General features: G+C 40.3%; 1 protein-coding gene across 7 annotated transcripts in view; it reads left to right on the top strand.

The window, feature by feature from the left end:
* The window catches only part of KIAA1217 (KIAA1217 ortholog), a 346,927-nt gene that overhangs the window by 169,575 nt on the left and 165,583 nt on the right, over positions 1-11,769 (top strand). For all 7 annotated transcript variants that reach the window (XM_085318332.1, XM_085318335.1, XM_085318334.1 and 4 more), the window contains one exon: positions 4,833-5,116. In XM_085318332.1, the coding sequence (XP_085174458.1) occupies positions 4,833-5,116 (284 nt within the window). The remainder of the gene's footprint in view (positions 1-4,832; positions 5,117-11,769) is intronic.

Below are 11,769 nucleotides of genomic sequence, written 5' to 3'. Positions count from 1 at the left end.
TTTCCTGATGAATTCTATGTGGGATACTCCACTTGCAGCATAAAATTCAGGTAGCATGACAAATACCTAATCTAATCTACATCTATTACTGTGTATGTGGAGCACCTGTGAACATTGCCAGTTCATGTGTATTGTACCCCTCACTGGGACTTCTGTAAAAGTTGTGTTMCTGTGTGTCCGTGAAATAAATAGCATGGTGTTGACTATATGTGGTTTAAAAAAACTGATACAGRTTTAGGAATATGCAAGACCAGAACATATTGCACAGACAACATAGGGAAAAAAAGAGATTTTTTCCCCTCTGCATTCATTTATTCTGTTTGACACTCTTTTGAACAATTTTTGAAGTTAGAATACTGGTTGGTGCACACCATGTGCATGTGTATATGTTTATGTTTAGTGAGAGGGAAATCTTCATTTTAAGGATGTGTCTAAATAGGAAAGAGAGTCTCTAGTAAAATATCTCTTCKGCAAGGGTTGTATGGAAACAGACTGAGGCGCATGTAGATCCGGAAAACAGAGGGCTTACCAGACCAACCCTCTGAATCCCCCAAAACTGTTAATCCTGAAAGTTCACAGCCAAATTGAGAAATTTGAGCCCATATCCAAAAATTACACTGGAAAAGTTCTTTGGAAACAGAGCTAATTGTAAAGACAGTGGAGCAAATTAGAAATAATCTTCTCAAATCTACTCATAGCATGAGTATAACAGGAGTGAGTTTGATTCGTACTGTTAAAAAATTCTTCCTTTTTAAAGCTTTAAATAGTGAATATGGCTTGCTTCAAAACTTGGTTTTATCGTTTCAGTTGGGCCAGGTCCTTACTTGTTGCTTTCTGAAATGGTTCTGAAAGTGTTCTTCTCTCATGTCACCTGGCTTGCAAACGTGAATATTTAAAACTTCAGAAAATCTTAAGTAATGAGGCAAAGTGACTTTCCTGATATTTGTAAACTTTATGATAGGTGTGACTTAAGTAGAAGAACTGTGTATGAGGACAGATTGAAGGACTCGTTTTTATGAATTTCCAACTCATGACAATTAATCGTTCTTGATAATCTTCCTGCTAATCCTAGACAGACTGCCTCTGTAACTTTTCTGTGAAGTTATGTCCACTGTAGTAATGCGCGAAGTTAAGAAATCCTGAAATTTATTTTCAGRTCAGAGGAGCATCTCAAATGTAAGAGTTGTGCAAGTCTTTGGATAACCAAAGCCCTCCATGTCTWTCAGAAAGTCTTACTTTTCATTGCCCTTTAGACTTGCTGCTTTGTCGGGTGGAAAGACCTTCAACTTTTAGCTTCTGAGTATGAGGGAGAGGGAACAAGGGAGACAAGCTTATCTCACACTTTGGTTTCTGTGTTTTTTGTTGSCTTCTATTTACTCCTTTTCCAAGGAGGGTACTTGCATAGTTTATCCTTTCTCTACTTTTAGCTGTCTTCTGGGAACAATCACATGATCCTTCACACATTTCAGAGTTATCTGTGGCATTGATTTTCTAGGCCTGTTATCTTCACTTGAAAGATACCGAAGGTTTGCCCACATTGTTATTGAGCAACTCCGAGATCCAGAAAATGTCTCTTAGTTTCTGCTCCACGTAACGCTTTGGTCCAAGCAAAAGCTATGTTGTTCATGTGCYCCCCGGTATATGGTGAGATTTCACAGTCCCGGCTTTCAACCTCGCCACCAAGGTGATTCATCACTATCAAAGAAATGGCCAAGGAAGAATTTTTAAACCATCACTAGGGGGAAGGCTCTTATCCAAACATTGCAGAKCTTGAGAGTTTAGTTTGCATTTCAGCCAAGATGGATAATATTATCCAGACTAGTTTGTTTGTTGCAGATTTGCATGGATTATACAGTAAAACATAGCAGTAGCTACTGCACCATGGCAGCAAAAAGAAAGTCATGTGATGACATGGACTGTAACATGACAGCATCCTGCTGCATGCTGCAGGTCAGCTTGCTGGCAAGGCTAGCATTAGTTTGCATAGTTTACATTCCTTTCCCTTTACTGGTATTTAAACAGTATTTTCCAAATATATGGAAAATTGGTAGAATTGGTTGGGGTGTTTTTCCTACAGTGTTAGAAAATTACGATATTTTTGATTCGTTCTTGAGGTTTCCAGCTATGATAAATAAAGGTGAAACACTTGACATAATATGGCTCTTTATATTTCGTACCATTAACTTTTTCTTAAATATTTGAATGGAAGGGTATAGAAAGACTGCATCAGAGAGACTTAGGCCCAGAATAYGCATTCATGAACTCTCACTTATGTTTCTCCGTGGAGATATACCTGCTTTCTTGAGGAAGTGCCTTTASCCAACTCAGTGATTGAAATTGCTGCTATGACAATATTTTAAAGGTTTATACAACACTGATGCATATATGCATGTTCAGTCACAAACACTTACGCTCACTTCTTTGAAATTTAAGGAAATCCTTTATTTATGTCTGGCAACTTTGTTTCAACAACCTCAAGAATATGAGTGCTATCCTTCTGATCCAACAAATTAAAACAAATCCCAGCCAGCCCTGTGCCACCTCTTTTTCCTCCCATTTAAGATTCACTGAGATGACTGTAGAGCCTTCCAAAGCTGTTCAGACTGAGGGCATCTGGAGCAGCCATGCTGACTTCTTGGAATTAAAACTTGCAGATTTGCCCCTTCTCTTAAGCAGGCAAAGTCTTCCTGGCACCAGTGCTCTGAACTTTTGGTAGCTGGTGAAGCAGGAGGGTTTTGTAATTGAGGTCTACTTGGGAAAGTTGAACTGTCCTCTAAGTGTGTATGTGTGTGTGTGTTTGTGCATATGTGAGCTGCTCTGAAGTTTTAAGAAGGATTGTGCATTTAAAACTGTTGTCTTACTCAAAACAAGATGAAGATTTTAAGATCAGGTTGTGTGGGGTTTTGGCATTGCCTTTCTTTAAGGGAGCACAGTAAGCTGAGAATAAAAACCTCACTTTGAAGTCTAGAGCGCCCTACACTTTATTTTACCAGGTCCTAGTGGATGTACAAAGCAGGTAAAATATGCACGAGGCTTCGTACAGGTTTGAATCCGCAGTGTCCCCTGGCAGCTCGGTGCTGCTCTTTCTTCAGTGCTACAGAGATCAGAACATGATACTTTGAATTGGCAGGAGAATAAAACTCCCCCATGAGCCAGGACAGTTTTGGCCTGCAGATTTTGGCTCAGCCTGTTTAAAAACTACTGTCTGGATCTGTGCTCATCCAATTTGATGCAATTTGCAAAATTGCCAATTTGGTGCAAAATTTGCAATTTGGGTTTTTGTTTCCAGTTCAGATTTTGGAGTAGGCTTCTGTGAATTGTAATGAGAGGATGTTGTTGGTATTTTAGAGTCTGTGTTATAGTTAGCTTACAAAAAATGCAGTCTCTTTAAGGTACGAACTTCCAGGGCTCAGTTCTGATTTTAAAACCCCAGTTCCTAGGTTCCTCGTTTAAACTGGTGTAACTTCCCCTGGCAGCGGGCTCCATTCATGAAGGTTTTATGTGCTATTGGGGCCTGATGYGATGTTGGACTTGGCAGGCAATTGCCAGTGTACMCMAGAAAGCTGAAAAATTCTTAGAATAAAATTCTCRGGCAAGTGGTAGGCAGGGTSTCAAACTGATGGACTGACCCATGAGAGGAAGCGAGCAGGTGCCTGGCCAGTGCCCCAGAAATGGCAGCGCTCGGGGAGGCTGTCACTGGGAGGATAAAGGGCTGCTATGAAAAAGTGGCAGACGGAGAGGCGGAAAGCTGTGCTGGAAGCACGTGCAGGAAGGAACTTCCTGCTCTCTGGGCGGTTCTGTAAGGGGTTAACATTAACAAGGACCTCTGAGGCTGCACAGCAAAGACGAGGAGGGCTACATCAGACTTGAGGAGGCCTTTTCAATGCTTCTGGTTTTTGTTTTTTTCTTTGCTGACAAAAGAGTGAGGGGTCTTTCCATGGTATTGGGTAACAAGCCTCCAGACTACGCTTTTTCATGCACCAGAGGGTTCATGTTACACTGTTACCTGAAGATAAGCCAGCACTTACATATCCTCTGTGTCTGCCTATCTTTTTACAAAAGTAGTCATGTACTTTCATCTTAAAATAGATTTTAAAGATGTAAAATTTATCTGAGTTTTCTTCTTCTTTTATATCACACCAAGCTTGCTTTTATTTTATTTCTTAAGTAATGGTTTATTGAAAAAGTGATGTTGTATTTTCCAGCCTGCTGTCCTAAGACATATAAAATCTGAAGGAGATCCAAGAAATTTAAAACTAGACCACAGTCAGAAATCAGAAGGAAAGAAAGCCTCCAAAACCCTCTTATTATTTCCTATGTTTCAGAGCATGTTGCGAACACAGTGAAAAAAGATTAAGGATTTCAAATCTGCTTTGTCAAAAGAATTTTATCAGTTGGTATCCTTAAGGATWCTAGTTACAGGACCATTAAGTGTACTGGAGCCTATTGAAGAAAACTGTTTCTTCTTGTGGGAAGCATCCTATAGATTTTAAAGGTCAGGGAGTAAGGGCCCTGTCATATTTTCTTTTCAGGTCATATTGTGGTAGAAATGGTATAAAAGGAAGATCTCCTCTAATGATGCTCACTTTTCTGTGAAGCAATAGGGAAAAGGTGCATTAAAACTGTGTAAGTACTGTGTAACATAGCTTATATAAATGATTATTTCTAGGCCACTTATTAGAACTTTTACATGTCTGATGATGTAGAATAGGCCATTGATCACTACCATACCTTAAATTGACCTAGCTTTTTTACTGATCCAGAGTTTTTTTCCATATTTATGTGAATGTGAGGATAAGGTTCTTATAATATTCTGTTTTCATCTTTTTCAGAGCAGGCAAAAAACAGTTTGCATGTAACATCATTAGATGATGCAGAATGTCTCCGATCTAAAGACCTCCTTACGACTCCAAATAGTCATACATCTAATTCAAAGTCTACCCGCAACATCCCTCGAAGACATACAGTAGGCGGCCCTCGCAGTTCCAAAGAAATACTGGGAATGCAAACATCGGAAATGGACAGAAAGAGAGAGGCTTTTCTTGAGCATTTGAAACAGAAATATCCCCACCATGCTACAGCAATAATGGGACACCAAGAAAGACTGAGAGATCAGGTATGAAAATCAAATACATATCTTGCTTTTCTTAAATGATCTGTGTAACTTCTACAAAACTGAATGTTACTTCATTGCAAAACGTGAGAATGTAACAAAGCATAAACAGGTAGGCTTTGCTGATTTATTTTAAGATCTGCTTTTTCCCTTGACACTCAACAAGTAATTGTAGAGGATAATCAAGCTATTCAATGTTACCTTTAATTGTTTGTTGAAACTGACATTTTTGAAGTTTTTCTTTTTTTAGATTATGGACAGAGAAAAAGATGGTGAGACTTGTTCTTGGAGTATGTGTCTCCACTCATTTTCACAGCTGAAGAGGATAACTTGGGGAAAATATGGGGCAGCTGTTAACTTTTGTTACATTTTCAGTATTGGCACCATTGCTCAGGAGAAAACATCTGTAGACCGTGTCCGTATGCTTGAGCTGGCTCTGTTGCCCTTTCGTGTGCTTTCTTTTCTATTTTTGAATCTTTTCATACAAACAGAATGGACTCATCCACAGCTACCTGCCTTCTCCAAGCTGTCTTGACACCAAGGCTCGTGGGTGGGAAGTGTGCCTTAAGGTCATTTTTTCTTGACTGCCTGTGAAAAGGAGATTTAGGGTCATTGCAGATGTGACACCTTGATGTATTTCTCCAAACAGGTGAAGGTTGTTGTCAAGCTGACCTTTTGAATTTAGAAAATGCAGCACAGGGAACTGTTAGCAGCATAACTGTGCTCTGTTTTTGAGTACAGTGATAAAGCTTAATCTGTTAAACTGTTCAGAAATTCAACATGCTATTCTGTAATTAATTTTCCAATAAAACAGCAGAATTTAGAGTTTAGTCTTAAAATCTTGTGCCCATTATTCTCAGTTTAACAAATGTGTAGCAATAAATCTTTTAAAAAAGATTTTTGTGGATATATCAGCACTAACAGCAAATTAATTATAAGTAAGAAATAAAAACAGKCTTGCAAAGTACTCTGTTCTGGGAATTTTTACAGAATCCCCAGCATCTTTTGAAGCTTTCTGAGCCTTTGGGGATAAGAAAGTTATTACAGCTTTTGAAAGATTTCCACTCAGTAACTACCCCCATACATTTTCTCTTTGATAGAGACTTTAGAGTTTTCAGATACTATCACTACTTTAGGACAGAACTGCTAAAATCTATATATGTAACAGCTAAAATTGTTGCAGGACTTCAGTTCTAATGAGGATGATCTATTCCTTATTTTTTAAACAACTTCTCCCCCCTTCCTTTGAAAGTCTTGATTTTTTTTCCCCACTTATCTCTTTTGTGAACTTTAGTGACTGTGTGGAATGTGTCGGGTGGTGGATAAAGATAGCGTACAAATTAAATAAGGGGCAGGAGGGTGGAGGGTGAAATTCTGAGATTAGATCTTTTGGAGTCATGTAAATATTTAGTTCCAGTGTTGCAGACACTGCAAGCCCAGTTTGAACAGCCTACAGCATTACACCCTACACATTTTGTAATTTGATCCTTTTCTGAAGCCAATAAATTACAGAAGGAATGCAGTAACTGTTCCTGCTATTTGTTTAAAATGTGCCATCCATGCTAATTTATTGAGGGTAAAATTCATGTGAATGTCTCCTGCTTCTATTTTTTGATGATCAGACATATGTATTGTATGTAATAAGCATAAATTTTAAAACAAAATCACCCTAAAATTACTATTAGAGCATTAAACCATCTTTCTTGGGCATGTGAAAGACTGAATACCTCATTCATTCACCATAACTTTTTAAAAAAATCATAARTCAAACAGAAGCCATGTGAAAAAGCTTACAGAAATAAGTTGTTTCACTTGATTGAAAGATTGTTACTTAGTTGAAATGTGACAGCAATGTCTGGCTCATCAGATGCAACAGCAGATTGCTRTGATCACAGCCTTGAACTTTAGAGTGGTTTTTCTTACCAGTTGTCTCTTATGCATGCACACCCATGTGTCTGTGTATTATGTGTGTGTTTATATACATATGTATGTATGTATGCATATACACACACATATGTATGTAAATATGTATATAATAGAGGCTCACTTAGTAGCTCCATGGATGATACCATCATGTAATTTTGCTTAGGGATATGTGTGTATATCGAATATAATTCATTTATTTTATGTATGTGTGCAGCTGCAGCATAGAGGACAAACTACATGGGCATGTGGTAGGTATGTGTATATAACATATGCATTTGGGAAGATATGAATGAAAAAGTCAGGTTTTATTTTTTAGGCTGCTTTCCACCCTTTTTGCTTTTCCAGCTGCTTCAATATCTGGAAAGTGGCAACATTATCTGCGGTGGGAATTTCCCCATTGTGGGAGATCTGTCATTAGCCAATACAGCACCATTTTCTAATCTCTGTGTCAAAATGATGCAGCTGGAACATAAAACAACCCAATATCTACAGTCAGGAGACAGTCCCTTGGATATCGTGTAATTTGTCTTCTAGACTGCTGTAAGCCCTATCAGGTCCCTAACCGACAAAAATGGGCCAAAATAATCAGGATTGGCAATTGTCTCCTTTGTGGACCGTTCCCCTTTCCTCCCTGTCAGCCGTCAGTATTTGAGCACAGCAAACTGACCCCTGGTTTATGGCAAATAAACATTAGGAGAAAAATCTGCTTGATGTTGTCAGATGATATTGTTATATCAGCTCCAGCAGTAAGGTCAGCRCTGAATCTTGTCCATGTCTTCCATTGCGTATTAATGTTTTCCTCTGGGCTGTGTTTATTCAGATAAATCCCACACTGGATGTGCCTCCTCAGGCCCATTCCTGCTCTGAAAACCTCCTGCAAATGAGCTGGCGAATCGCGGGCAGGTAAAACGCTGCCGGTGGGGATTGCTGGTGTCTGGCTAGCTAACCCAGGTCCGCGAGACCGCCCGGCTGTGCACGCGGTTATCTCCGCGCCATCGGCCGCCCTGGGCCACCCTGGCCTGGGAGAGCTGCTTCTGGAAGCCGTTCACGGCCCGGCTGCTCTGTCCCCCCAAGGCAACCGTGYGGCTTGGCATGGGCGCGAGCTCCCTCCACCCAGGAGCCTGGAAATCGATGTGTTGTGTCTCAGGAACAAAACATTTTTTTGAATGTAATGCAGGCATCTGCAATAGCTTGGGACACTTTGCCTCTGCTGAAGTTGTCTATCCTGCATTAATGAAAGCAAGATGTGAACATAATCCCCAGCAAAGCTAGAAAGAAAAAGGAGAAAGAAAGAAAGAAAATAGTTTTAAACTTCTTAAGTTTGCCACGGTGTAAAATCCCRTGCTGCTGAGCTGGGGCAGGATGTTGCCACCCGATGAGGTGGGGCTGACTCGGTGCGCGGAGAAGAGRTGGGCAGGAACAAGTGCGGAAGCTGGGACAGTGGCTGTGAGGACGAGAAAGAGTTTGCAGTGAAAAGGTTAAAAATGCTCTCCTTGCCATGGGAGGGGGTAATCCCTGCCTTGAACCTGTTTTACAAGTTCCTCAGTAAAACAAAAAAACTTTCTGAGGGACGGAGGTTGGAAAAGGACAAGTAGAAGTCCTGCAAAGGCAGAGGTTTTGAGCGCGCGTTAGAGCGTGCACTGAAGCACGTTCGCCGGGGAGTTTTGGTTGCTGCTATTTAACTAGAGGGGTCGGTAACAACTCTTCACATTTCGGCCAGTGCTCTATGATGAAAAAAAGTTGCTGGCAAACAAATTTAGACTTCCACAAGGTTGAAAACAAGCCCCTGTCCGCATGCGTGTGCGTAACGCGGAGCGCCCAGAAAATGGTGGTTGAGCTTTTCTGTTGYGCTGAGCTGGGTCTGAACATGACAGGTAACTCTGGCATCCAGGCAGGTGTGGTTGGGGGTACGGTTGCCGTGGCGATGCGCGATGTCGCGCTTGGCAGAGCGTGTCAAGGCAGCTAAGTTAACCGGTGGCTGTTCCAAAAGCCCCATAGGCTGGGACCGAGCCGTATGCAAATAACAAAGTTACGCTGCAAACGGGYGAAGGAAAACACGGCGAAGATATGGAGTGCGCGTTACCTGGCAGCTTTGGAGGATTATTACAGGCTTCACTGTAAATCAAAACTTTTGCAGCTAAAGGAAGAGGATTTCTTAACGTGACTCTGGCTTCACCTGTGGAATCTAACATTTAGGTAAATATGTCCCTTCCTCTCTCGGCCCTGCCTGTAAAAAATGCTTTTGAAACTCTGGAGTTTGCTTCACCACGTTGTTCCTCCTGGCAGTGGGGCTGAGTCAATAAAGCGAGTTTTCTGGCTTGGCACATTCTCTTTTCTCTTCCTAAAATGAGATCTTTGTTGAATGAACTGAGATTTCTGAACTATTTGAAAGGCATTGTAACGTATTATGTTGATTATATGAATCATGCTGCAAAAATGTCCTAGGTAGTGTTGTGGAGGAGAAACTAAGAATTGAGACACTGTATTTATTTGTAGATTATTGCCAGATGTCTCTGCCTTAACTGTTAAAATAGAGCCCGTGAGTTACAACAGCATTCGTTCCAGTGTTTGAAATCTGCAAGAAGGCAGAAGCATTTGTTTCAATAGATCATAGTATCAGTTGGTTAAAGTGACTTGGATATATGCTTTGATATCACAAGGAAAATCTAGGGCATTTCTGAAAAGATGTTTYTTGAGTAGAAGTACATCTAGTAAAGAATAAACGTATTTGGAGGTAGAGTCCGACAGCATGAGTTCTCCCGTGATTTTTATTTTTCAGGTACAAACCAGAAGGTGTATTTTYAGTTCCTCCTGGGAGAGAGTAAAGTCCCTGTGTTCTTAGTGGTAGCCACTTTTGTGCTTACATCGATCAAGATAGAGCAAGTAAACACATACACCTAAGGAATAGTCCCCTCACTGGCATTGCTGTGATAAAACAGCTTGAAGCGGGTGTAGGTCTACAGGGTTGAGTTAGCTCAGCTGGTTCAGATCCCTTAGTTTGAAAGGGGCTGGTTGGGGTGGGAAAGGGTGGGGTTGCGGCAGCTAACGGCCAAGCTAAAAAATTTGAGAGCAGAAAAATCCATAGGTTCTGCCTAAAGACACCTGAGAAATGTAAACTTGAGAGAAACTTGATCAGTGCGTTGTAAATCTTCAGGAGGATTTAGTGAATGAGAAGGCTGCAGAATATTTTAAACGTGTTATCTAACTCCAGGTGAAAACACAGTGTATAAAGGATTTCTGACATTCTGAGTTGCTTGATCAGGCAAGGTGAAATAAGCTTTCTGAGAGCGTGTGTTGATTATCAAAGCAAATGGATTTGYGAGGAGTACAAAGTGAAGAAATCACTAACTGAAATTTGTTTTCATCAYGGTTCTTTTACAAGCCTAGGTATAATCTAAGTCAATAATGGGAATATTATAGAATAATTCCAGCTTCACCTTTCTCCAAAAGTCCGTGTGTTTAATTATTTAGTACTAAAATATGCATAAATGGCAACATGTYAAAAGAACAAGTGTATTTTGCATTTGTTACTCTGATGCTGGTTGATGATGTAGAATCAGGTAGTGAGAAACTGACCACGCAATATTAACACTGAACGCTAACACTCTCTACCGATAAGTTAAAAAGTGGTCTTTGATATTAAGAGGTACACCATGKCTGTGCAGAAAATRATTTTAATCTGCATGTACGTTGCTGCTGATTTTTCTAGCTAAAGAAAATCCATYTTACTGAATTACTACTTAGTTCACATACTACTGTATATGGCATKAATATGAATGTGAATGAATGTGTCATCAAAAAAAGCCTATTTATATTGGAGAGGTCCATGTCATGCAGCTAGAACTTTCTGTTGCGTCAGCGTAACCTGTAGGCATTTTTTCAAAAAAACAAAAAACCAAAACCCCGAATGTCTCAGAAGTTCTGTCAGGACGTTTTGGCCGGTTCCTGCCTCCTCTTCTCGGAAGGGTGCTGTCTCACCTCCAAAACGCGACGGCGATTCTCCTTCCTCCCTAGGTGCTCTTTGCCGAGCCAGCAGTGCCCGGCGCTTTTCCCCGAGCTGCCGTGCGGGAATAGCCTGTGCCACTATGTTTACAGAGCTGAAATCCTGGGGAATTTGTCCTCGGTTTCAGGAAGGGGGGGTGTCTCTCCCGGCACCCCCACCTGTCCCCRTGCCATTGTACCATCTGGTACGGCAATTTATTGCTTTCCAGTGCCTCTGAATGTTATTTTACATTGTTAAAAGCTCCTACATAAAACCAYGAACATATGAAACACAATAAAAAGCTTAAAACTTTGCTGGAATCCAAGTCCTTAGCTTTTGTTTTTGGAAAGACATGAGATGACATGTCCGTTTGTTTTGAGTTGAAACATGCTCTTTTGCCCCTAGATAATGCTGTGATTGCGAGATATTTATAAATAGCTAGATAGCTAAATGAACAAAGAGCTATTTCATTAGCAAGGTAAAGTGGGTTTACTTTGTATTCACTGAAAGTTAAAATGTTTAGGAAGAAGAATATTCCTTGGAAACTGTCTCGGTGGAAAGTGTTCCAATTTTACTCTTTGCTATAAAAAATAAGGCAAAAGTACTGAAGAATATTTTAAACTACTAGCCCTAAGGTATCTCTTGGAATAAGTGGAGTTTTACTTGAGTGATTATACTTGCTTGGGTAAACATAAGTTTCTTCATTTATATCTATCAGTTAAAAGTAATAGAAAAGCTGTTTGTTAAA

Source organism: Rhea americana, unplaced genomic scaffold (assembly GCF_003343005.1).
Source record: "Rhea americana isolate MKP2758 unplaced genomic scaffold, rheAme1 scaffold_53, whole genome shotgun sequence".
In the NCBI taxonomy this organism is placed as follows: Eukaryota; Metazoa; Chordata; class Aves; order Rheiformes; family Rheidae; genus Rhea; species Rhea americana.
Note: the sequence above shows the minus strand (reverse complement) of the source record. Positions and strands in the feature narration are given on the sequence as shown.